The 26,662-nt window shown below is 40.9% G+C and overlaps 7 protein-coding genes across 9 annotated transcripts in view; 4 read left to right on the top strand and 3 right to left on the bottom strand.

The window, feature by feature from the left end:
- Positions 1-334: 334 nt before the first annotated feature.
- On the top strand, positions 335-1,478 carry LOC6499161 (farnesol dehydrogenase). The gene is made up of 2 exons (XM_001955158.4): positions 335-970; positions 1,212-1,478. The coding sequence occupies exons 1-2, from the start codon at positions 398-400 to the stop codon at positions 1,389-1,391; spliced, it is 753 nt and encodes a 250-aa protein (XP_001955194.1). The 5' UTR covers positions 335-397; the 3' UTR covers positions 1,392-1,478.
- Positions 1,479-1,573: 95 nt separating this feature from the next.
- Positions 1,574-3,066, top strand: LOC26514285. The gene is made up of 2 exons (XM_014911775.3): positions 1,574-2,122; positions 2,794-3,066. Exons 1-2 carry the CDS (start codon positions 1,574-1,576, stop codon positions 2,956-2,958), a joined length of 714 nt encoding a protein of 237 aa, XP_014767261.1. The 3' UTR covers positions 2,959-3,066.
- A 1,761-nt stretch (positions 3,067-4,827) lies between these two features.
- On the bottom strand, positions 4,828-11,239 carry LOC6501413 (protein dispatched). The gene is made up of 7 exons (XM_001955156.4): positions 10,537-11,239; positions 9,445-10,464; positions 9,122-9,213; positions 7,753-8,298; positions 7,045-7,683; positions 6,006-6,983; positions 4,828-5,944 (listed from the first exon to the last, which is right to left on the bottom strand). The coding sequence occupies exons 1-7, from the start codon at positions 10,690-10,692 to the stop codon at positions 5,707-5,709; spliced, it is 3,669 nt and encodes a 1,222-aa protein (XP_001955192.1). The 5' UTR covers positions 10,693-11,239; the 3' UTR covers positions 4,828-5,706.
- Positions 8,325-9,308, top strand: LOC6499162. The gene has a single exon (XM_001955157.4). It carries the CDS (start codon positions 8,388-8,390, stop codon positions 9,111-9,113), a length of 726 nt encoding a protein of 241 aa, XP_001955193.1. The 5' UTR covers positions 8,325-8,387; the 3' UTR covers positions 9,114-9,308.
- Positions 11,240-11,297: 58 nt separating the features above from the next.
- Positions 11,298-12,653, top strand: LOC6499163 (evolutionarily conserved signaling intermediate in Toll pathway, mitochondrial). The gene has a single exon (XM_001955155.4). The coding sequence runs from the start codon at positions 11,416-11,418 to the stop codon at positions 12,634-12,636; it is 1,221 nt and encodes a 406-aa protein (XP_001955191.1). The 5' UTR covers positions 11,298-11,415; the 3' UTR covers positions 12,637-12,653.
- A 281-nt stretch (positions 12,654-12,934) lies between these two features.
- LOC6501412 (GTP-binding protein 2) lies at positions 12,935-17,017 on the bottom strand. 2 transcript variants are annotated; one of them, XM_014911540.3, is made up of 4 exons: positions 16,744-17,017; positions 14,465-15,149; positions 13,525-14,402; positions 12,935-13,459 (listed from the first exon to the last, which is right to left on the bottom strand). In XM_014911540.3, exons 2-4 carry the CDS (start codon positions 15,132-15,134, stop codon positions 13,187-13,189), a joined length of 1,821 nt encoding a protein of 606 aa, XP_014767026.1. In that variant the 5' UTR covers positions 15,135-15,149; positions 16,744-17,017; the 3' UTR covers positions 12,935-13,186. The 2 variants fall into 2 exon arrangements, with proteins under 2 accessions (XP_014767026.1, XP_044570079.1); XM_044714144.1 differs by lacking the exon at positions 16,744-17,017 and adding an exon at positions 15,736-15,988.
- Positions 17,018-17,403: 386 nt separating this feature from the next.
- LOC6501409 overlaps positions 17,404-26,662 on the bottom strand; it is an 89,390-nt gene continuing 80,131 nt past the window's right edge. For both annotated transcript variants that reach the window (XM_001955151.4, XM_044714143.1), the window contains exons 15-18: positions 26,073-26,207; positions 20,680-20,838; positions 20,217-20,464; positions 17,404-20,072 (exon numbers count right to left, since the gene is read on the bottom strand). In XM_001955151.4, the coding sequence (XP_001955187.2) occupies positions 19,470-20,072; positions 20,217-20,464; positions 20,680-20,838; positions 26,073-26,207 (1,145 nt within the window). In that variant the 3' untranslated portion in view covers positions 17,404-19,469. The remainder of the gene's footprint in view (positions 20,073-20,216; positions 20,465-20,679; positions 20,839-26,072; positions 26,208-26,662) is intronic.

Below are 26,662 nucleotides of genomic sequence, written 5' to 3'. Positions count from 1 at the left end.
CACATTTTAAAGGGTATCCCCCACAAAAGTTGAGAAAAAATTGGTTATGGCCTTCGCTGTGGCAAATAATTTTCTTCCATGCGTTTCATCCACTTTTGAATTTTTTTTAAAGCGCATTAAGTAATTGAGAAAGTTCATGAAAATAGTTGATTTAAATTCTCAATAAAGTTGACCGCCCAAACGAAAGACGATGACAAACTTTTTTTGAAAAAACTTTAAGCAAAAACAAAGTACAATGAATGAGAAGAGTATTCTCAGAAGACTCTCTTAGCTAGCAATTGTTTGAAAGCTTTCTGATACGCAAAAGCTACTGGAGGCCTATAAAATGCGAACCCCTCGCTAGAGACAGATCAGTTGTCCGGCAGAATTCTTCGTAATTTAAAAAAAGCATTACATAATGGATCGTTGGCAGAATCGCGTGGCTGTTGTTACTGGAGCCAGTTCAGGGATCGGAGAAGCCTGCTGTAAAGACTTGGTGGCCAAGGGATTGATTGTTGTTGGACTGGCTCGTAGGGAAGAGCGCTTACAGCAGCTGAAGGAATCTCTGCCAGCAAATCAACAGGCTCGCTTTCACGTTCGAAAATGCGACGTCAGTGTGGAGCAGCAGGTGGTGGATACTTTCGCCTGGGTGGATAAGACTCTAGGTGGTGCCGACATACTAGTGAATAACGCTGGCATTGCTAGAGATTCGCAAATTATTAAAGCCGATAACTCTGCCGACATGCGCGCCATTCTGGACACCAATGTTCTGGGATTTGTCTGGTGCACCCGAGAGGTATTCCGTTCGCAGGAGAAGCGGAATGTGACAGATGGTCATGTGGTGGTCATCAATAGTATAGCAGGTCACAAAGTTCCAGTAATGCCGGGCTTTAGCTTCAATTTGTATGCTCCATCAAAGTTTGCCGTCACAGCTTTGACTGAGGTCCTGCGCCAGGAGTTTCTACAGAAGAAAACTCAGACAAAGATTACGGTAAGTTTATAAAAATTATAAATTATAAAAATATTAAATACATATGATACACATGATAGGATATACATGTTTATTTAAATAGAAGACATAGAGATACCGATTAAATCAAATACCATTTATTTTATTAATTTATTTTGATTAAATAACAAATTCATATGTTTAAGTTTATGAGGTTTATGAAGTTTATGAGGAGTAAAGTGAACTTGAAAGTAATTTTCTTCATTTTTTTATAAATTTATAGAGTATTAGTCCCGGTGCCGTTGATACAGAGATCATTGATGAAAGGATCAAGGCTAACTTTCCAGCATTTCCCATGCTAAGATCGGAGGATGTTGCCGATGCCGTTTCCTATTGCATCCAGACTCCACCAAATGTGCAGATTCATGAGTTGACCATAAAGCCGATAGGAGAAGGCTTTTAATAAAAATTTTAAGCTAATAAATACGTTTAAAAATACATATATGTGATTATTAAAGAAGAAGATATAAATAAATATGAAAATGCTAAATATGAAATGTTTTATAACTCAAAAATCAGTCGCACATTAAACACTACTAGGGAAACACATATACACAAAACACAAAAAAAAATATTAAAATAAAAATGCAAAAAAAAAGGCTCAAAATGGAATCGTGCAACATTAAGGACATCTTGCCACATTGTTTTCCATACAAGACCACAAACAAAACGGATTACATGGATCGCACAAAACGCTTTGTTCCTACGCGCCCCATTCGGTTGGTTCAAGAGGATCCATCTCTGATAAGTGGACACTATGCGGATAATCTTAAAGTTGACGGGATTGAAAAGAAAACAAAGACGTGGCCCACGGCCATGGATTGGCGCGAGGAATACGCCCAATTTCTCTTACGTGCCAAATGGTGCAATGAGGAGATTTTCAAGTTGTTCTTTGTAAACCCTCCCGTGGATTATGAGATCATGACAGATTATCTAAGAGATTTTCGAAAATCGATTTACATGCATGATTATTCGCCTGGACAATACGAAGCTTTGGTAGAAAAGCGACGGATTCCCAGAGGTTCAATCGGCTTTCTGGACAATGTCGACTATCAGACAACATACGGCCACTTCCACAATCGGCTGCAGAATTCGGAGCCGTTTCGCTGCCATTTGTATCCAATGAAATTTAAACAAGAAAGGAAAGCTAACTTCGGGCGGAGCCGAAGTTGATATACCCTTGCAGTTCAGTCGCAGTCCGCTAGGTGGCGCCACGCATCTTATATTATTAGATATATAGAAGATCGTATATAGTCGGCCGATCCTAATGAAATTTGGCAAATCAGATTATTTTGTCCAAAATAGAATCTGTACCAAGTCCCATCTTTCTAACTTAAAAAACACCAAAGTTATGCCAATTCCGATCGTTGTATGACAGCTATAGGATATAGTCGGCCGATCCTTATGAAATTTTGTACACAAGATATTTTGGTCAAATATAACATGTGTGGAAAGTCCCAACCCTCTAACTTAAAAAACACTAAAGTTATGGCATTTCCGATCAATCAGTTATATGGCAGCTATAGGATATAGTCGACCGATCCCGGCCGTTCCGACTTATATACTGCCTGCAAAGGAAAGAAGGGTGTGTGCAAAGTTTCAACTCGATAGCTTCAAAACTGAGAGACTAGTTTGCGTAGAAACGGACAGACGGACAGACGGACAGACGGACAGACGGACATGCTCATATCGACTCAGGAGGTGATCCTGATCAAGAATATATATACTTTATAGGGTCGGAGATGTCTCCTTCACTGCGTTGCACACTTTTGACCAAAATTATAATACCCTCTGCAAGGGTATAAAAAGACATATCCTTGAAAAAGTTTGCTGCTGAAATGCGAAAACTCTTCACTAAGCTCAATGCGACCACTTATTTTGACGAAGTCTGTTTACCAGCCCTGCTGAAGGCCAAAAATGGCATTATGCCGGCTGAATTCATCGATCGATATGAGTTTCGTAAGTACTGAGTGAAAGTCTTCGCATTCATCAGTGCATTTTCTGCGTGGATAAAGTTGATTAATCAATGATGCGCTTGGCTCTTCACTCATTAAATAACTTATGCAAACATTAAAATATTTAAATTGTTTTATTATATTCTTTACACATTCTTCAGCACTGAATTGTATGATTTTGTTTGTTTTGTTATCTTTCAAGCAAACACGCCATGAATTTTTGAAATCTTTAGTTCAAATATTCAAATAATCCCATCTTTCATTAAGCTCATTTGGAGGTTTCTGGAACAGTGGTACTTAATAAATGCAAAACATATTGTGTCTTATCTTGGACTTTTCTAAAGATCACAGATAGGAATGAAGAATAGATTCTGCATTTGTAATAATAAAATATATTAATAAAATTGTCCATAAATCAATTATCTTGCAATATTTATTTAGTCAAGTACTGTTCGACAGCAAAACCAGATATCACCGTAAAAAAAACCAGATATCAGCGTGACTTGCTGGTTTTTTAATAAACAACTTAAAGCTTTTTTGCCTCTCTTTATTTTCTTCAAAGAAAACTGAAAACAAAACAAGTCTGAGTGGGTCTTATCAACACAAACATATTTGTAAATATCACAGTATTTATATCAAAACATTGACGGTGAGAAGGCATGACTACAAACATTATGAAAGCTTTCAAAAGCAAAGATGATAGCTAAATATACTTTTAAATAGAAAGGATTGAATTATGGGTCATTTTAAGGGCATTAAAACAGTCTATCAAAAGAACTCATAAAGATTATAGACTCTTATCAGAAACCGATTATATCCCTTGCATATATAGGGGAAGATGCATTGAAAAATACTAGGGCCCCCGCCGAAGGCCATATCTTGGGGAAATTCATCCGATTCTTAATTTGATTTGTAGATCGATTCTCCACCAATCTGCATCAAAGCCAGGAACAAAATATTTTTTAGATTATTTTCCCAACTTTTGTGGGGGATCCTCTTCAGAATGTGGAAAATACATGGTAAGGACAATATCGCTCCCAGCAAAGGCCATATCTTAGCCAATACTCATCCGATTCTCAAGCGGAGTACCTTAATCGATTTGTAGATTGATTCTCCATCAATCTGCATAAAAATCCAGGAAAAAAATATTTTTTAGATTTTTTCTCAACTTTTGTGGGGGATCCTCTTCAGAATGTGGAAAATGCATGGTAAGGACAATATCGCTCCCAGCGAAGGCCATATCTTAGCCAATACTCATCCGATTCTCAAGCGGAGTACCTTAAACGATTTGTAGATCGATTCTCCATCAATCTGCATAAAAATCCAGGAAAAAACTATTTTTTAGATTTTTTCTCAACTTTTGTGGGGGATCCTCTTCAGAATGTGGAAAATGCATGGTAAGGACAATATCGCTCCCAGCGAAGGCCATATCTTAGCCAATACTCATCCGATTCTCAAGCGGAGTACCTTAAACGATTTGTAGATCGATTCTCCACCAGTCTGCACCAGTCGGCAATCCAGAAACAACATATTTTTTTAATAAATTGGAGAAGATGCAAATTCATAAATTGGAGAAGATGCATTTTAGAAGACCCCCAATAGGGACCCCCGATGGAATACCTTAAATGAGTTGTAGATAGATTCTCGGTCAAACAGCATCAAAATCGTTGTTATCGAATTCAACTGAGTTCACTTATTTAAAGCCTATTTGAGACGTGGTCATTAAGAGATCCACGAATAGTAAAACAAAAAGAACTGCAAGCTATTTTCATAAATCGCCCCTTTATTACAAGGTCTAATAGACGCACTGAAGAGAGAGTACAAGATGACCATTCATAACATATGTCCTACATATATAATAAAAGATAGTACCATTTTTGAGAGTAATGTTTTACAAGTAACATTTATTAAATCTCTTCAACATACAAGTTTAATGAAGGAAGTAGAGTGTCATTTAGTTTCATTTAATTACATTACGTCATGTATTTTGGGGTATAACCCTTTGTCTCTATAAACATCGATTTCTTTAAGTTTCTCACCTTCTGTATCACAGTTACATGGTTATTACAAACGTGAGGGCGTGTATGTTTGTTTAAGTTTTGAACGCATACATCTAGGATAGACAACAATATGCTTCAGCACACGCAACGTATTAATATAGGTATACATTTGTGAGCATTTCTCGCAACTAGCATATAAAGTAACTACATCTTGCTGAAGTCATCAAAGAGACCCAACTTAACATCTAATAAAAATCCATAGTATAAATATTTTTGATTACAGTTAAGTACATAAACAGCATTGAAACGTTTGGGCTAAAAACTAATAATACCTTCGCATAATGCAGTCCCACCGATGAAGACGTACCCAGTACCTACGCTAATTGCTTCAGTTTACAAATTGTATTCACTTGGCTGGAGCATCAAACGTGCAATAATGAAAATAATCAAAGCATATTGCAACCGTCTGAAGTCTTTTTGAAATAGCACACTAAGGAGAAGTTTACAAGTTTTCGCATCGCTTAAGTCTACCAATTACACATATGTCTAGAGTACATTAATGTAGAACACGCTTAACTCACATGTGTACATGCAGTCAAGTGCATACCTTTAAAATTATATATGCCTACACTGGGCTTGTATATATATATATAAATGGTTTTCGGGACAGGCTACAAGCCACCGTACCCTGTATAAAAATGCAGTTCCTTCCCTTGATTTTCCTGACACACAACCCACTCTGGCCGGCAACAGTAAAAAAAACTCAATTGGATGCAGACGGATACTTTTGATATTTTGCCTCTTGCTGCGTTTGGAACGAGTGTTCCGAGTCTCGCGTAAGGGATGATAGTGCATGGCCGCTTTCCGTTCCGGAAATGGTCTTGATCAGACTATTGGAGTTTAGGGACTCAAGTTCGTGTGTCTCTGAGTTGACCAGCTCCACAATTGCTGAACTAGTAGGGGTTAGTAGTTGTTCGCTGGCAATCACCTGGCTCGGTTTTCTTAATGAAAAAATTAAAGTGTTATTTTGTAAATAGTTTTGGATTTATATATTCATCTTACCGTTCGTAAAATTTGTTGCTAGAACTGTTTCGCTTACTCCATTGTGGTCTTTTCAGTTCAAGAAAACCGTGCTGAGGTCCAGCCACTCGCAAGAGACTCATCAGGAAAAAGGTGGCATAGAACCAGCTCACAACCATTACCACGATCAGGAAGACTCCGATTTGAATGTAGGGTAAAATGTTGGAGGCCATCATGATGCCACCAGCCATTCCCGTGGTTGTGGCAGCCATCACTGTGGGTCCAATTATGCGCGACAACACAAACTGAGTGGCGGCTATGCGCTCTTTCATAGGCGACATTCGGTAGTGGATGCCATAATGGAGGCTAAAATCTACCGCAAGTCCGATAGCTGTACTTACGGCAATGCTTTCGAGGATGTTAAGTTTCCAACCCATCAGGATAAGAACAGCTACAGTGTTGAAAATACTGAGGGATACGGTTAGGACAGCGTATAACGATATCAGTACATTGACCGTAAAACAAAGCAGCACTGCCAGAGAGGCGGCCATGGCCAGGCAGATAGAGATAAGGGTATCCTGCGACAGAGTGTCCTGCACATTGTAGAACTTAAGGTCGCTGGTAAACCAACCTCCCCTTAGTTCCGGGGGCGCTGTCGTCAGTTGTTGCTGAAACCAGTTCTCAACTGACTCGTAAAATTCCTTGATATTAGCGTAAATGGTGCTATAGGCCATATTTGATTCAAATTCAATAATGACGGCCTTAGCCACTAGGTGTGTCATGGATGCACTAAGTTCGACGCTTTCATTTCCCTCTAGCCCATGGTAATCGTCCGACTCTAATGATCGATGGGGATCTGCAAACTTGGGCCCAGCTAATCCAGGTCGGAAGAACCAGGTGTCATACATATTTGAGATACTTATTGGAAGACACAGCTCGAATATGTGCGGATCGAAGGGAAACTGGGCTTCGCAGCAGGGTGAACGATCTTTCCGCGTAATGTCCATGTCATCTATACATCTTTCAATGAAATACATAAATATGAATTTAAAGTGTTTCTTAAGATTTGTGCATTATTTACCTTCGTTTCATAAAATTAATGAGGTTCTCGATAAAACAATTTGGCAACAACATGCCCAGTGTCTCCTTGTAAAAGGGCTGCTGGCGCACACTCTGGCAGAAGTCGAGGATCCAGAGCTGCGCTGACTTGCTAGATATATTAAAATTATTGTCATAGTGCAAGTTGCCATAGGAGTTGGGATTCGTATAATCGCCATCGTCCACCGCCTCAATTCCCCACACAAAGTGCATGGGCATCTTAAAGTTATCGTACGCTTGGAGAGGTTTTTCAAACCAGAATTGCTGCCTAATACTGGAGTACATCTCAAAAGGATGCTGCGAGACGAATAGTTGAAAGTGTGACTTCTCTGGCAGCTGGAGTCCTGGATACCAGAATACAATAACGGCACTCGATGCGCCTAGGGTGCCGAAGACTAACAGCCAGAGATAGGCATAGTTCATGATACTGTGAGTGATGCATTCCTCAAATACTTGACAAAATCTATTAATTGACTTTTTGATGGCACGGGTGAGTTTCTGGGCCATTGGCTGATGACATGAAACCCGGCTGGCAAATATACGTTCCATGACTGATACAGATGCGGGCAGCCAAGTGATCATAAGTACGTAGTTTGTCACCACGACAGTTCCCGCAAAAATTCTAAAATTAAAAAAAAGGATTAAATATGTTTGTCCAACTATCAAGGCAAGGCAGTGAAACAATACTTACCCAAAGCACTTAATGGCAGTTATGGAACTACTGTAGGACGCGTAAAACGCTCCTGCTGTCGTCAGGGATGTTACAAACATGGAGGCAGCAGCGTGACGCATGGTCAATGCCATAATATTTTCTAAGGACTCCGTGTGATCACTGCTCTCCAAAGGTGATGGTAGAGCACTTTGCGACTGAGTGCTCAAAGTACATCTTGTGCTAAACCTCTCAGCCAAAACGCACTGCCAGATTTTTACAAACAAGAACACATCGTCGGCTCCAATCCCAATAATAACCACAACTGCCAATAGGTTCATGTAGGGAAAGAACTCAAACTCGAGAACAATGGCGTAATAAAAGTATGCCAGTCCCAACGAGAAACAAATGGCAATGCACGACATTATGGTAATGAATGCTGATCCCGTAAATAACCAGACGCTGGCCATGACGAAGGCGCCTCCGAGGGAAACCAGCCAGACATCCGTCAGCAGCAGTTCGTTGAAGAGCTCGTTTTCCAGACCCAAATCCATGGCGATTACTTTCACCAGCTCGTTTTTTAGTTCCCTGAAAAATTAGTCAATCTTTTAAACTCATTCAGTTTACTCAAAAAACAAAATAATTGAAAAAATTAAAAAATATTTTGTATAAAAAGGATGGATCCAAACCGAGGTAAAGATAGCTCGTCGGAGACTGTTTATTGGAAGGATCTTCTGCCCAAAAGCAGGGTGTTGATAACTACCAACAGAGCCGATTATGTAAATCATACGGGAAACTTTATCAAGAGTCCCCCTGTTCGTCAGACCCAAGAGGATCCATCTCTTATAACAGGTCACTATGTGCATAACCTGAAAATCCGCGGTGTAGAACAAACGACACGAACCTGGCCCAAATCCATGGACTGGCGCGAGGATTACAAACAGTTCATCAAACGGGCCAAATGGTGCAATGAGAAGATCTACAAATTATTCTTCGTCAATCCGCCCGTTGATGAAAATGTTCTCAAAAGCTACATACAGGATCTGCGAAAAACGATCTACATGCAGGATTACTCGCCATACCATTACGTATCCTTGGCGAGTCGGCGTAGAGCTTCAAATGTTAAGAATCCATTTGAGTTCAAAGAGGACGATTATTTGACCAATTATGGTTGTTACTACAATCGTCTGCAAGAAACTGAACCCTTTAAAAGTGCCCTATTTGAAGAAAAGCCCAGCAAAGACTTAACGGTGGACAAATTTGCGTCTGATATGCGCAAGCTATTCACCAAGTACAATTGTACCACATACTTTGATGAAATCTGCGCTCCGGCCCTTTTAAAGGCCAAGGATGGTATAATGCCTGCAGGTTTCATTGATCGCTATCAGTTCCGAAAATATTGAGTACTTACACGTCCTCCCATTCGTGGAATAGTGGTAACACACGATTGGATTGCGCCACGGGAACGAATATCACCGCATATTTTAGGTAATCTCTAGAGTCCTGCAAAAAAAATTCAATATATAGGTAAAGGTACTATTAAAGTAATTATTATAACCTCTGTGACATAAAACCGTGTATATAAAAACAAAAATAAATCTAAAATAAAACTAAAAATCAAAGAACGCAAGCGTTTGTTTCAATGGTATGTAGAGTATTATCATATACTAAATATATATATACTTTATAAGGCTTTGTGAAGCGAATATGTTATTAAAATCCGAAACCACTCACATTTGCCTTTATAAAGTTTAAGTCGCTGAGATAATTTAGGACGTTAAACACAATATTGTGGCGTTGGCACTCTTCAGGAGCACGGCAGTGCGGTATCTCGTTGCAGCGGTTGTCCATCTTGAGATCGTGAAAGTATTCAAAGCAGTTGGTAAGTAGATTTTTTAATGCGGTAACGTCCTCGGAGTTAAGGTCGAAACAGGAACTCTTGTTGGCTAGCAGGGCGGCGTAATTTGGAAGTGACCACGGCCGACAGCATTCGGTGGTCTGCATCTCGGGTTCACAAAAGGCGCGGTAGCTGGGTACGTTAGTTATCTGATCCTGCAGCTGGCACATGGCCAGGAGACCATTAAGGTCGAACAGGGAATCAGTGGCATTTGGGCCGATGCGCTGGACCACAAAGTGTGAGTATTCTTTGCGCGGGGAGGAATCACAAAAAAACCCTCCACTGGGCTGGCGGGCATGGACATCTGCCCAACTATCTGTGGGCATGGTGGCGGCTTGTTTTATCAATCGCCATGTGCTTTTCTTCGTCTGTACTCGCTCCCTGTGCTCTTCCTCATCCACAGACGTAGTATTGTGTCCATATTCAATTTTTTCGGTGTGGTGAGTTGGTTCCAAAGATGAGGAGGCGCCGTCTTTGGTTATTTCATAGTCGCGAAACACTCCACTGTCGCCCATCCATACATCTCTATCAAAATCTGTTATAGGTGGATTAGTGGGCCTTAAACGTTTCTTAAACGTGTCCAACATCATTTTCTGGGACACCCCCTGATGATCTTGAGTTTGATTGAGATCGGGATTCTGTTCCTTTCGTCGTTTTTTGTTTTTCCTGTTTTTGTGCTTGTTTTTTCTTTTTCGGGGACTTGGCAAACTGGAATCTCCATAGCCATGGTCCACACGTCGTTTCTCCCACAGATCCGAAGGATTCGAAAACAGTGCGCCATTGTGGTCTGTTTCCTGGAGAAGATTATACCAAGCCGTAAGCCGTTTTCCTATCTTGGTACCTCGAGTCTCGAAGCCCTGAATGGAAAAGTTAAGCATTATATTAAGTTACTAAAAAATTTTCGTTTATGAATCAGAGCTTGGATTTACCAGGGTGGGGTCACTGAAGTCAGGTAGCTTATTCAGCATAAGGGCCACTATGATGCAGGCGACACTGTAGACGGCGAAAGAAACGAGCACCAAGGAAGGACGTCTGGCCAGGACATGGTAGTACCAGTTCATCTTCTCCGAGTCGAAACACAACATACTTGTGGAGTATAATTTCAATACTTGTTTATCTCATTTTCAGAATATTGTAGGGTTTAGCCATAATTTTTCCCTTTTAGTCCATTCTGGCGGATGGAAAAGTCTCAAATAACCTTGGGCTCCCTGGGACAGGGCCAAATGGTATTGTTTTCTTTGTACTTTCTGTTGATGTTATATACACTTCCTGGGGACCAGTTCTTGCGGATGGAGTTGCACTTGTTGCATTTCTTTGCGTTGGGAAACTAACTGAGGGTTTGCAACTAACTAAAGCAACAAAAAACAACCAAAAACTATGCGAATAAGGATAATGCAGAAGACGATGAAATAACAACAAAAAACAGCACAAAGGATACACTGAAGTCTGGCGCAAGTGCTGGAGAGTTCTTAGCCAGGTCTGCCACTGAAACCTAAACAGCTGTTCTTGGCGGCAATTTTAAAAAGAACTGGATTAAACTTTTGGAAAAACAGTTGAATACTTTGAATTTTGAATATAATATAGACAAGAAATTAGTTTACTCTTGTTTTGCTTAGCGTAATTATCCGAAAATAATGTAATGAAAGTCAAGTTAAAAAATTTTAGAGGGAAATGGCTCATCCGTCATCACAGCCAACAGAAACATATGATTTCCAGGCAGTGTTGGAAAATGGTATTACTGGCGAGCTTGTGCAATGTTTTGTAATCGTATTTATTAAATGGTTTAAACATATTTTTATAAATAAGAAATGCTGCGAAGAGTGCAGTGTCTGATCCGGTTGCATAGCAATGGACGTCAGGCACTCCAGTTTAGAAGCTACGCTAAGGATGGGGCGAACTCCAAACAAAATCCTAATCCCAATCCCAGGGCTCAAAAACAGGGAAGCAAAAACCTGCCGGCTGTGAGGAATCCCTTTGCAACAGCTCAAGATAGAACCAAGGACTCGTATCTAACCATGGTAGAGATCTTTAACGAGCGCGACGTTCACCGACGCAACCATGTGGAGTTCATCTACGCCGCCCTTAAGAACATGGCAGACTTTGGAGTTGAACGCGATCTGGAAGTTTACAAGGCTTTAATCAACGTGATGCCCAAGGGAAAGTTTATCCCCACTAATCTGTTCCAAGCTGAATTCATGCATTATCCCAAGCAGCAGCAGTGCATCATTGATCTTCTCGAACAAATGGAGGATTTAGGTGTAATGCCGGATTACGAGATGGAAGCAATGCTCCTGAACGTCTTCGGCCGACAAGGGCATCCCTTGCGCAAGTACTGGCGTATGATGTACTGGATGCCCAAGTTCAAGAACCTATCCCCATGGCCTCTGCCTGATCCTGTTCCTGATGATACCCTAGAGATCGCACGCCTGGCGGTGGAGCGTATGTGCACGGTGGACTTGCGATCGAAAGTGACAGTTTTCGAGAGCAAGGATCTAAAAGATGCCATAGACGACACGTGGATTGTGAGCGGAATGAGTCCAGAGCAGGAGAAACTCCTGAGAGAGCACTCTCGCCAGAAGGCCCTGTACATAGAGGGACCATTCCACATATGGCTCAGAAACCGCCGGATTAATTACTTCACCCTGCGAGCCGATCCGGACACCGAGTTTCTGGCCCAGTTGGATGAGCGACAGCTGGACGAAGATGATGTGTCAAATATTGAAGTTCCATTCTTTGGAAGAGCTCCACCACGGCGTCACAACCAGCTGGGGAAACTGCGTTCGGTCCATCAGCAAGACGATGGCACTATTCTCGCTATCTGCGCCACTGGAACCTCCACCAAGGACTCTTTACTTTCCTGGATTCGGCTATTGGAGGCAAATGGTAATCCCTCCATCGGTGAGGTGCCGGTGCTCTTTAGGTTTACGTCAACAGTACCCGCCAAAGCGAAGGAGATCGAGGGTTCTGCCGGAGTGCCAGCCAAAAGTGAAAGCAGGTGTAGTGAAAATGGACAAACTAGAAGTGAATAAATCAATTGTTGAAGAAACTTTCCAGGTGTGTTGGTTTTTATTTCATTTAAAATTTCAATTCTAAATCGAGACAAGTCTCTTCTAAAAGCAATTTTGAATATGGCTTTTTTTAAACAGAATTAATTTTCTTCTTTATTATTTTTGGTAGGCCGTGCGAGCCATTTTTTGTGTGCCGTGCGAGGGGCATTATGTTTAATTTGGTTATAATCAGTAGTGATTACGTAGCTGATATTTTTGTAACGCTTTTTATAAAGCAGCATTCACAAATTTGCATCAAATATGCTTCAAAATGGCAAAATTAAGTAGTTTTTACACTTGGGTAATTTTTTAATTATGAGAAATAAAGGAGGATTACACACAACTATAGATTGTGAGCTGAGCTTAAACGAAAAATCACAGAACCCGAAACTAAGTGTACTGAAGATCTGCCTAGGATTTAACGCCTGTCTCTAATCGCTAATTAAGTAATATGTACATGTCATCTTTGTTTGAGATATATCGTAATATCGTTGGAACTATCCAGCTGGCTAGTGTCTAGTTCAAAGCTTTTCTACTTTGTGCCGGTTTTGTTAACTGGGAAAACTTGGGTGACCACACCAATCCCCTTGCTGGTGCCCTCGCGGAAGAGGATGCGCATTCCCGGACGTACGTATTCCGGGTGGCCCACGAACTCGAACATCACTGAAGCGCAATCATTTGTGCCAAGCCGTTCGCCTCCCATGATTCCTCGGATAACGGCCGTCTGCCTTATGCTGCCAATATGCACCGTAGTCTGGAAACCAACATAGATGGCCGTGGCATGGAACAACACAGAAACTTTAGCCTGTAAATAATTTGGAAGATTAATTATTTTTGAAAATTTGTTACTTTTAAATCATTTTTGCAAACCTGAAAGAAATATGTTCCATAAGGCTCATCCAAATCGTTTCCAATATCTCCAAGCAGCACCATGCCACTCCTGAGTGTAGGCAAATCCTGGTCAGGGGTAAAGGATAACGATGCGCTTTGACCGGCTCGCACCACCCGACAAGGCGCTTTATTCCTATGGATGGTGTTCACATTCACGGGGTGGAAACTTCCATCCGGCAGTGGACCAATTTTCATTGGCATATTTTCGCTGAGCACACCCTGAACCAGCAGGCCACCCACCACAGGTCCGACATCTGGGACCCGGAAAATCTCATCTACTTGGAACTCACAGGACTCCTGTTCGAGACGATCCTTCTCGGCATTGCTGATGCCCGGGGAGAGGACGTATAGAAACTTTGTGACTAGATTGAGACCCGTGCCTGTAACATTTGACACGCAGAAGATGGGAACAATGTTCTCGGAGACCTGGTTGGACCCAGCCGATATGGCCTCATCAGTGTTGGTGACCACAAAGGGCACCTTGCGGCAGCCGATGGTGGTCAGCAGGTTGCACAGTTCCTGTACCGTAGCATCCGGCGATGTAATATCAGTTTTGGTCACTAGAATGAAGAAGGGCATGTCTAGGGCCCGGACAATGGCCAAGTGCTCCTCGGTGGTGTCGTTGCAGCCACTTCCGGCTGAAACCACCAGCATAGCGTAGTGAGGTGAGTATCCGCTCAGTGCCTGGACAGTGGTTCGCATGTAGCGTCGATGACCCGCCAGATCCATAAAGGTCACCAGCTTACTGGAGCGGTCGCTGATCTCCTCGGCCGTCATCATCTCATTGTACTTGTAATTAACCACGTTTCCAAGAGCATCAAAGCCGAAAGTCTCGTGAGAGATGCAGGAGGTGCGACCTGATCGGTTAAAGGTAATTACGTTACTCTTTTAAATATAATTATTCATCAATTAGTCTTACCCGACTGAATCTCATGCATGTGACGGAACATGTTAAGCCGCGCTCGTCCGTGTCCATTGTCCAATTGGTCCTGTGTGAGTACGCCCAGAAGCGTGGACTTGCCAGCATCGGCTCCTCCAAGCACCGCCACCCGCACCTCGATATTGTGCTGGTCGTCTGGGATCTTCCTGACCAAAACCTCAGCCACAGCCCTCCGTGATGCGATTGTCTTCCTTCGGAGCACAGAGGTGCTTGCGCCTAGGCGATGAGCCATCTGTTTCAGGGTTGACAGTGATGCATTCATGTCCTTGTCGCTCAGGCCTTGCAGAATACCGGCATCGGAGACCCCGATCTCGTAAATGGCCTCGCCATTGCCCTCACGTAGCCGCCATTTCATCTGGGTGACCAGGTGCTCGAAGCGCTGCTTCGAAGGATTCACCAGCTTTAGCTTGTACTCTACATTCCCGAGCTGAGGCTCAGGGGGCAGCATTCCCCTCTCGAAGTCAAAGATCAAGTCTCCACTTTCCGCGGGAGGTCTATTTCCCATGCTTATACGGCACTCATTGGCATTGGCATCTGTCTCGTAATCGCTAATACTGCTTCCCGCACCACTGCTGTTCCCGTTGAGCTCCGGCTCCTCGTCGAAGCCATCGTCCTGATTCGGATCGAAGAGGCTCAGGAAGGACTCCATACTGTTTTTAGTCGTCTGAAAAAATACATTTTTCTTCTTAAATCTTGATTTTTGCAGTCGATTTCCCTCTAAACAAAGGAACGCTTAGTTTTCAAAACGAAAACAAATTTTTGGCCAATTGCGACATTGAAAAGCATACGTAAGTTCGTAAACAAGAGTCTTGCACAGGTGTGTTCAAAATAATAGCGTTAAGGATTTAAATAAATATTGAAAAGATTAATTTTATAACAAAAACATATAACATTAATAATTAACAAAAATATTCTTGATTGAAACTATTAGTTACTAAGGAGTAGCAATCAGTTTCGTTTAATAATTCCAACTTCATAATTATGATAATTAAACACTTTATATTAGCAGTAACTTGCGAAAATAATTGGATTTGAATAGAGTTCGTTATTCTATTTTTCTGATCGGAATCAATTTTAAATCGTATGTGGCTTGTTTGTTTGTTTTTTTTTGTGGTCGTCCTCTCTGACTTGCAGCGACCTTGAAACACTTGTTTATGTTTGCCACGACGTTTGCCTTTGTTTGGATACACAAAAAGGGGGTACACAAAAAAACGAAAATCGAATGTTGGGCGAATCGCTTGACCTCTTACCGAACAAATAATTTTTGTATTAATTTAGGCCGTTTAGTTGAAATTTTTAAGCGGACAAAATTTGGGTTCCTATTTGCGCGCGGGTCTGGCACAAATTATTGATTTTGGCAGCGCTTTTCATTTGCCCAGGTCGAAATCTGTTATTTGGCTATCTGGGTTCTCGGGTTGGTGTACTTGTGCTTTCTGTTTTTGGCTGCCTTTCGATTTTGTTTATAACTGGCTCTGCTTTGTGCTCGCTACCGAATGGGAATAAATGTGTGCGAACTAAATACAGCCACAACTGTGGGGGTCCCAGTACACAAATAAGTTTCTGAGAGCTTTTCGCAATACCCTACATGTGGAGTAATACAGTAGGTAAAAACTTATTTTATATTATTAAAAAATTCAATTTTTTAATTATTTTAGATGGACATTGTTTATAGAAACAAATTATTCAATGATAGAAATCATTTTTTAGAATTTTATGATTTATCTTCAAGTTTTAACATTTCTACAATGTTTTTGAAAGCTTTATTTTAAAATATTTCAGGTATGTGATTCTTTTATATAAAATATAGTTATAACTACTATTTCTTATTTCATTTTTTACAGTTTTAGTTAAAAAATAAATGAAAAGACAACCATAAACTTATTGGAAAACGCACCTGCCAGTCGACCTGGCCCGAAGCTTATTGGCGCGTTTATATGTCACAGCTTTTCGCGTCTCGTCTTCGCTCTGTTTGCTTCAATTCTGGTTCTACACAAGGTTTGTTTTGATCGGATCAGCTGTGAGGGAAGTGACGCTCTATCTCGAAATTAATTAGGAGCGCCAAAAGCTCTGCTCGAATTACTAGGGAAATTCTAGTCTACGTGTCAACAATAAACAATTGCAAAATACTTTTGAAGTTGGTTGCGTGGGCGGAATTCCCAACGGTCCAGCAGGCGGGAAAATGTTTTGTTTAAAAAGCGGATTCCGATTTCATCATCCAAACGCAATGTCAACGCACTCCTCCATACTTGTTTACTCACATTTCACAATTGGTGCAATGGGCCAGCTTTAAACAGGTTTCTGATGCAATATCGATGTCTTCAAAGATCTTCTTCAGTCCACTTCTTAAATTTAAGTGTAATTCACACTATCATGGCTACTGACAAATTTTTATGCCTAGTGCTGTCGACAGTCACTAGATAATTTTGGTGGGCGCGATAGATAACTCGCAATTAATAAATTTTACGCACATAAACAAATCCTCCTACATTTTTATAAAACACAAACAAACGAAGCTTAGAGGTGGACCAACATTGAAACATCGATATACCGAAAGTTTTTAGAAATCGATATTTTAGAAGTGGGCGGTGAATACAAAGTTGTATAGTTTTAATTGCAATGTATTTCCTTATTTTACATTGAAATTGGATGAAATATTGCTATATTTTTATGTGCACATTCTAACAGTCAAAACAAAACCTGTAACAACCATAAATATCGCGAAATCTAGCGCCAAACAGTTTGAATTTATATAGTAACTTACCAACACTACTTAGAAACTGCCAACCTGGGCTCAAAAATGAGAGGTTAGCGGTCTATTTTCCAATTTAAAATTTAAAGTTTTCCGAAACATCGCTTTATTTTTAACTTTTCGGAATATATTTAAGGACCCAACAGCTAAAAAAAGTAAAAAACTGCTATATCATTAATATGTTTACGTTTTATTTCTTACCATTAACATTATTACTTTATCACAAATATTTTAAGCATTTTTACATATGTAGTTAGTTACAATGATGTGTATATGTCTGTTTTAATGGGGTTGCCTTTATGCATGTAATTATTTACAACGTTTGCTCTCTTTGAGGCTCATAAAATACTTTTTGCTGACCGTGACATAAGGGCGTGACTCTACAGGTTTCGGTTCTTTTTAAAAATGTTTACTATTCGCACTCGTTTTGTTTTGGATATCTACAGCGGGGACCTTTTGCCTATATATTTAAGTATGTATAAACTTGGAGGAAGTTTTCGATTTTCTTTTTCAGCTTGCCTGGAATTCTATAACTTTTACATTTAAACATTATGACATTACATTGATTTCACTAGTTGCTATTGATGATTTATGCTTAATTGTATTTCCATTTCCGTTTTCGTTGGAAAGTCAAGACATATTTAGAAAGGAATGGTAAAATGATATGACAAACTTTTGAACACTTATAGTCGTTTAGCCCTTGTCTATGATATACATTTAGTTATTCTAGCATTATTTTCTGCTGACTTTCAATATGAATTTATCTGATATGCTAATGCCTTGATAACAATTGCCAATGAAGAGTACAAGAATGGAAAGAGCCACAACCAACTATTTGAACTGCTCCCGAGTTTATGGACCATAAATAATATTTACAAAAATCTATCGTTGTGTTTGGGTCTGTGTAGGTCAACTGGTAATCAATGAGGTGTCGGCCAACTGCCAACTCCTCCAGAAGTGGCCAAAGTCGAGCTCATCAAATCGCCATCTCGTTGGGTGTTCGATGTGCTTTTTATCCCGACTTGACCCGCATAAATCATTTTATTAGCTTATTAAAAACTTTTCCATTTATTGTCATCGTTTTGCGCTATCGTGCGCACAAATCCGTGCCCAGTTTTATTGTGTGCTCTATACCCATTCAACCGCTTGTGAGCTTATTACCGGGGCTGGGGTTTCTCGGTATCGTTTTCGGGTGGCTATCCCATATTTTTCTAAACTTTTCTTTATTGCTCACTTGTTGGCTGCTGCTGCCTGCTAATAGCAAGGCAAAAGAAAAAAAAAACAAATATGGGAATGCGGGGAGCGGCTGCTGTGACCATTAAATTCAAATCTGCTGCTGTTTTTGGCGCGTGTTTAAAAGTTAAATAATGACCAGCACTGGGCACGCAATGGCGCAAGACGTGTCCAATATAACTTTTCCTCTTTATTCGAGTCGGCTCTGGCTTTGATCTTGGGCTCTCCGTTGGCAGTTCAAATAGTTGTGGTTTTTACCGTCGGCTTAGGCAGGAGGGGATATGTTTGTTTTTGGGCTTGTATTTTTAGATTTTTTTTTATGTTTTTATCCCGGACAAACAAATTTAACAACAAGTTCCGTTATGTAGTAAGAGCATTCTACTTCCAGCATCTTGGCCAGTTCAGGGCTTGGAAGAATAGTTTCACCTTTGTGGGCAAGACCCCTTAAATTAAAAACTGAACTCGCTCCAAGACGCCGAAACATAGACTTTGATTTACACCAGTCGAAGTAAATAGTATACAATTACAGCTACGATTACACTTATCTTAAACATTTACAAACGAACAGAGACACAGACACACGCATTACATATTAAATATTACATATTCATATTTTAGCTACTTTTCTAGGGCTAAGAATTATTTCTAAGTGACGCCGCCGAACAGGAATTCCATGGAGTATATAGGTCAAAGTGAAAAGGTCTTGAAAACAATTAACAGTAAGTAAAATTATAATATTGTAAAAAAAAGTTGGTGAAAACATTCTTCGTTGTTTAAATACAGATTTTTTTTAGATTTTTGACTAAGCCTTTAACCTAATAACCTAATAATTCCTAACAAGTTTTCCAGAAATTTAGTTAAAATATAACAATTGTTTTGACCACATGTCCATGTTTCTAGTTAGTAGTTCGCAGCCACTTTGATTCGGCTTTTGTTTTGGGCTTCTGCTGTACGCCAGTCTTTTGGTTGGATTCCAGGATGCGCCTGACGAGCGCTCCCCCTTTAAACGCAGCTCTCCGGTCCGGGCAGGGTGTCGGTGATAATGTGGTTGCGACCTGCCGCCGACTTGTGTGTGATGGTGTTCAGCTGCGACGGAGAGAGGCTGGTGCCGGCGGCCATCACGGAGCCCCCGCCTAAGCCCATGCCCATTCCCAGGCCCATGCCGAGACCCTTGGGTAGCGTCATGTGCGCAGCGGGCGGTGGCTTGTTCAGCCCGTAGTCTATCAGGCTGCTGGTGGTCAGGTAGTCGGCCAGGTTGAGCGGATCTCGGTGCTGCTGATGTTGCATGCTGCCTCCTGGCTGCTGAGCGAGGTTGTGGGGCAGTGTGTGGTGCAGGTAGCTTCCTCCCCCAGCGGACGGCCCATTAGCGGTCACTGTACTGCCGGCGGAACTAAGCGTGCTGCTGCTTCCCCCAGTTCCCCCTGCGCCGGCGGAATAGCTGGCCATGCTCAGACCCAGCTGCTCGTAGCGACTTAGGGTGGGCATGGCGTCATACAACAGTGGGGGCGCCGTTCCGCCTCTCGCCCCAGTTGCTGCCGGATCACTATCCAGTTTCAGAGTGCTCGACTGAGAGGGAGGGCTGCTCAGGTGCGGCGCATTAGAGTCCTGAAAATAATTATAAATTGGAATTAAATGTTAAAAATAAAATTGTTTGTTATGGTTGTGTATTAGACTTAAAAAGAATAATAAAAGGTAAAAAAAAAATGGAAGGTAAGGATGCAATGCCTACTCCTGGCCAGGGGTACTTACATAATCCACGGTTTTGTGTCCTGAAGCATTGCCGGCAATGGGAGCGGTCGATGCACCACCTCCTCCAGCAAACAATCCACTCGGCCGATTTCCCAACGGCGACGAGACGTCACCACCGTTTGTGGAACTCTTCTGGGCGTTCAATATGTCCGGCTGCTTCTCGATTCCCTGCTTCAGGGTGTAGGCCACCACGAGGCGCTGGTGTCCAGCGCCCGTTTCCAGAGGCGCGGTTACCGTCACATCCATGCCTGACAGGAGTTTGAAACATTAGTAACATAACTGGGGGGACACTCGATTCGAATAATCTTTCAAATATATTCTATGCAGATATACAGTTTAAATGCTTTAATTTAGCATGTTTTTGATGAAAACTACTTTGAAATTATAAATAAATATATTTCCTACTAGAAGCAAGGGTGTAAACTCAATCTGCAAGGGATATATTAACGTAAGGGGGACTCACCCAGGTGCTTGTCCTTGTCGTCACACATGTTGCGGGATCCTTGGCCCCGCCGTCGGCGAATTGCGATGACCACTACGGATAGAACTGCTATTCCCACGGTGAAGAGAGTACCTGCTAGCAAAGCAGCCAGTGGCAAAATGGACAGACCCATTCGACCATCTGTAAAAATAAAGAAAAATGGTATTGGTTTAAACTAATTACCTAGTTTTAACTTATAAAAACGGTGCTGTTTATTATGAGATGATAAATATCAATGATTACCAATTAAAATAAAATTTATAAAATAAAAAACACGTGCGTATGTTATTCGCACGTTCAATTCCATGGTTTCTGATGATGAAAGCAATATTCCGGTTCTTTGTCCAACTGAATTCGATAAATAGCCATTGGTCGTTGAGGGTCCACTTGAATGCTGCTCGCGCAGCTCTTTTTCAGCCGAGCCAGCATCCATCCGACGCCCCTGTTTGCGCTATATATCCTCTATATGTCCTCCAACCCCCTCGGATATATGTATAGCTCACTCCACGGCCCTCATATTTGCTGCTCCCATAAAACGCACGTCGCATGTCAAGTGGCTGCCACAGGCAGCGGCATTTCAACGGCTTGCTCGCTTAGTTTGTTGTATTTGCGAGTGCTTTAACGTCGGCGCTAAGCATTTCAATTAAAATCCGTTTCCCAGCTGGATTTTCGGCCGATTCAGGGGGAAACGTAATTGAATATGCATTACAAGGCCGAACGCACCACACACACACACATTGCGTATACGTAACAAAACGATGCGACGCGACTTCCATCTTTGTATATGTATGTGTGGGTGTATTCCACATTCAACAAATCGTGCGCGCCTGCGGATATGCAACATAGAATTTCAATAAGCAAACATTAGAGGCCGCCTACATTCGGGACAACTGAAACAGTTCCCAATTCTTGTGAAAAACTGTGATATTTGCTTGGAAATTAACAGAAATTTGGAATAGATTACGGATGTTTAAGTTTTCAATATATTATGTTATCAAAAAACAAAAGTTTTAAAACTTTATACGCTATTAACCAACCATTATTTTGGCAAACATACATAGGTGGCTTGTTAGTGCCGACTGTTGCTAATTTATAAACCTGGACTGTCAGCCCAAAGCTAAAGTTGCAAATCAATAAATATTCTTTGGTGGATGCTGTTTCTACTACTGCTGTTTCCAAATGTTGACGAAACTGCGCCGCTGGCGAAATTGTTCATTTATGCATGGCTGCGTCTAAGCGAAAACATACATACGAATACAGGCACGACCACTGCCGGTACTGCGAATATAAAGTATATATGTATAGCATAAAACACCCACAGTAGCCATCGTTTACGTCCAATTTGTACGTGTGTTGTAATTGCTGGCACATGACTTTTAAAAAAGGATAATCATGTATATTTCAGCCGTACAGCCCGATTCAAAAAAGTTGTTCGGTGTTTCTATTTAGCTAGTTTATTTATGGCGTGTGCGTTTTAGATCAAAGTTTTATTATTCGTTTTGCTAAACCATAAATATAGTAAATATTTAAAATGCTAATAAACATATGGGGTTAACACAAAAAGTGTACTGTTGATTGTTATATGGTTAAATATTATAGTCAGATTTAAACTTTTGCACTATGCTGTATTTAAATGATGTGCCACAGCACCAGAGGAGAAAAACACATGTAGGACAGCTAACAAGCTGACGTTAAACATTTTTAATTTTAATTAGATCAGGCTAAATGCCTGGCAATTGCATTTAACGAACGAGAAACGGGCCAACGAATCCTGATTTGGATAGCGGCGGCATCAATCATCAGAGCTATTTGCATGGCCTGAATACATGGACCTTAACTAATTTTAATTTAGTGAGACTTTCCATTTAGTTACGCGCCATATAGATGCACAACATAATATCCAGTGGGAATTTATTTCTTAACGCTCATCCAAGCAGATAAATAATGTTTTATTTAATTTCGGTCTGCTCAAGTAGCGTTTAAATGATTTATGAATCGATGCGCAGATTGGCGATGGAATGATTTAAATTAAATTCGAAATTTATTCGGTTTATTCAATGTCATGCCAAAGTGGAAATGATAATTCATTATAAATTCATCATTTCGTTTGATATTCGCCGTACAGAGTCGGCGGATACGTAATTTACTATCTCATTTGAGACAGAATGTGAAGAATTGGGCACTAAGACAGGCAGGACTCAGTCTCCCCAACCACCCCTCCTTTCAAATTATCCACTTCGGGCCCCCATCCGGCGACAAATCCCCAATCGCATCAGAAAACCCAACACAAAGGGCATAAAGGAATATAAAACCGAATCGAGCAATCGCTTGCCAAATAAAATGTATATTTGGCAACCAGGAAGAGGGCACTTGAAACCGAAACTGAACCGGAGAGCGACGACTACAACGACGACAAGGGCTACAAGGACGAAGGCGGCACACAAGATGAGATGCCAAAAAGAAAAAGAAATTTAATTTAAATATAAGCACACTGGCGTAATGAAATTTTCACACTTGTGCAAATATTTACCAATAAAACCACCTGGAATGGTGTGCCAACTGAGCTTCCGGGCCACGCTACTCTATGCACATGCCCCAACTTAAGCAGATAAGCCAGACAACCAACCAAAGAGCCATCGAGCGAGTCAGTTCGTGTGGGCATACCTGGTATACCGGGTTTACACTGGTCTGTCTGGTGTCTGGGTATATCGTACCGCATAACCACCAGGACCAGGACCAGCACCAAGACCAAGACCAAGCACCACTAGCTGTATCAGGATCCGCAGGAGCCGAGTCCTGCGTGCCGCTCATAAGCCAATTGTTTGCATGGGTTTCATTTGGATGAGTGCAGGTCCTGGCTATCCTTCTTCCGGCTGCGTCTTCTCATAAGCTTAATTCGATTTAATGCTCCCGTTTGAGATATAAATGATTCGATGAGATGATGAAAAAGTGGATTGGTTAAAATGAATTGGGAATACTCCACGCACTTAAAGAAAATAGAGTAACTTTCAAGACTTTGAGAGAAAAATTTATTTCTGGCAGGTATAGGAGAAGAATATGGAGCACAGTAGGTCTTAAAAGAAACTCATATGATTCCATAGTTTCACTGAAAATTTCTCTCAGTATCCGGCAACGTGCCCATGTGGGTTTTAAGAAGGGAATGCGTTTACACAAAGTAAGCATAAATAAAGAAAATGCTGTCTGCTTTTCAAGGAAACAACGTAGACGGCGGTGGAACATAAAAAAATAAGAAGAATTGGGTGGGGCTGTCATCTATTGCAATGGCGGTCACATTTCCTTACCGCCATCCTCCACTTGCCGCCCCGCACTCCAACCAAATTCGATCCGAGCTGTAACATATAATTTTATTTTATTTTACTTCACTTTCTGCACCGTTGTCTTTTGGGATATTGTATTCAGATAAGACATGTTTAATGTATTTTTTCTTGTCGTACAGTAATCGTTTATATTTTGTGCGCTTGGGCTTTGGGCTCAGAGCTCTACCTGTATCCGTGCCTGCATTTGTATCTGTATCTGTATCAGGGGCTCTTACGGTATCTGAGTATCTGAGAGAGGCTATAGCCGGAGCTCAGTGTCTGCCCGGTTTCCACCGTGTAAGTGTATGTGTGTGTTCGCATATAAACCGGTGAGGAGTATAATGTAACTCTTGGGGAATCTCTGTGTGTCAGTTTAGCATAACAAGATATTTCTTTTCTCTGTTGGGGTTTTACTTGCCATCGCTTTTTTGGCTAAAACATGAAATTGATTATATTTACATTAATGTGGCATCAAGTGTTGCCCTTGTAAAATATTTCGGTCTGCCTCCCCCCACACCTTGGGAAGAACGTTATATGGTTGTTGGCAGAAAAGCTTTTAGATTTATCAAAGATGCAAATATTGACACTTGAGGTAGCTGTATTGCATATATAGAACATGTACTGCAAGTCTTAAAAATTAGGTAGTCCACATACGCAATTCCACTGGGAATAAATATGTGAAGCACGCATCGATATACAAGTTCTGTGATATAACTTATAAAACTCATTTTTCCAAAGTGTAATCCCCATATCAGATAAGCTGACCAGCATTCAATCTATCTCACACTCCTAACTAATGGCCAACTGCTGGAACCATCTCAATGGGCTGGATTGTGTGTCTGGAGCGCATTAAGGAGATGATTGAGTGGATTTGTTGTCCATGGTGATTGGCAACCGGACCGTTCAAATATGCAATTGTGCATATAAACATTATTGGCTGACCAAGTGCGGACGGTATTTGGAGCCCTAGTAATATATAATATATAATGCCTCTCCATGCCGTCCAAATGCCTGCCATCGTTATGACGTTAATAACGATGTCGGTCAGGTAGTGTTGGCATTTAAATTGCACATGAAATAAATACTCGGTTCGGCTAGTGCATAATTTGCTCATAATGATATTTGGCTCATTGAATGCCTTCATTAATATAGGATGCCAAATATTATAATATTATCCACAAAGCAAAATATGTCAAGTTATTCAATTGTCTGGCAATCTTGGGGAAGTTTAAGAAGATTTTAGTTTAAGAAGAGTAAGTTTAAGAAGAGAAATATGTCAAGTTATTCAATTGTCTGGCAATCTTGGGGAAGTTTAAGAAGATTTTTTTGGTCTAAAGTAATTAAATTGAATCCGTTTGAAGAAAATGATGCTGAAACATTATAAGATCAAAATGATTCGTATTTCAAATGTGGCATTCATGTTTTTCGTTGGAATAAGTAGATTGAAATGGTTTTGTTAGAATGGCTTTTGGACTAACTTGCTTGACAAAACGTAGTAGCATATTTGGCATATTATTTTATCCAATATAACATGTAAAACAAGCTTTTCAAATAGTATATCTCCCCCCCAGACATACCCTCGAAAAACAAACACTTTTACACTTTTTACCTCAATTGTTGAAGTAGAAGGAAAACTTTTAAAGAAAATTAGCGTCAAAGTTGAATAACAAAGCATGAATAAGAAATCTGTGTGTCACTACTTTGGCTACCTTGTGAAGGACGAGGAACGACGGACTGGAGCAGGATAGAAGATGAGCTGGGGCAAAGTGGAGTTGCAGTGTCGCCCCAGCGTAAACAAAACTCGTTAAATAAAAGAGCAATTGTACTAACAGCGACAGCAACAACAACCGCCCCAAAGAAATGAATGAAAGAAAGAAACTAAAACGGTTAAGCGGAATATGCAAATACTTGAATGACTTTTTAAAGGTGAAATGGTGCTTAAAAAGCAATGAATGCTCTGGTCGCTGGTCTGAGGGGGGTCTAAGTTTCCCTTCATTTTTTCACTGCCACCTGGAAAAACTTTGGCGCAGTAGTTTCATTTTTTTAATATCCACCTACCTGAACGCTTGTCCGCCTCATTGATGGGCACATTCTCGAGGACAATCGGCTCGGAGCGTCCTTTCTGATTGACGCTGTAAACGAACAAGTGCAGGGCAGGATGGGCATCCGGATAGGAGTCCATGGGCATCAGATCTGAGGAGAAAGATTGGCAGAAGGTTGATTAGATTGTCGGTCAATTCATACACTTAATTTGCATAAATTGGATTATCGACACTGGCTGTTAAGTGTGTGAATATTTGTCGGCCTGACCCAATAAAATGTAAAATATTCTATTTCCGTGTATAGAAGTTAATTGGGTTCGGGCTCTGTAGAATAATTAAAGAAAACTAATAAATCAATTTAATTTAATATTCCATCTAATATTCTGATGGCGAAGAGAGATAGTCGGGCCAGTTTCGATCATTAATTTAAAAGTTGGTAGTACTGTGCAAACTTCATTAGGCAAACAGGCATTTAATTAGCACGTCGCGGTGCAAAAGTTCGGTCCCATAAAATGAAAAGTTCTTGACTGCGTGGATTTTTTTGCGCCCTAGCCCTACTAGTCCTGACTCCTGACTCCTGATGCTTTCCCGATTTTGCTGTTTTCC

The sequence above is a fragment of the Drosophila ananassae genome, chromosome 2L (genome assembly GCF_017639315.1).
Source record: "Drosophila ananassae strain 14024-0371.13 chromosome 2L, ASM1763931v2, whole genome shotgun sequence".
Taxonomy (NCBI): Eukaryota; Metazoa; Arthropoda; class Insecta; order Diptera; family Drosophilidae; genus Drosophila; species Drosophila ananassae.
This window is presented reverse-complemented; position numbering and strand designations above follow the sequence as displayed.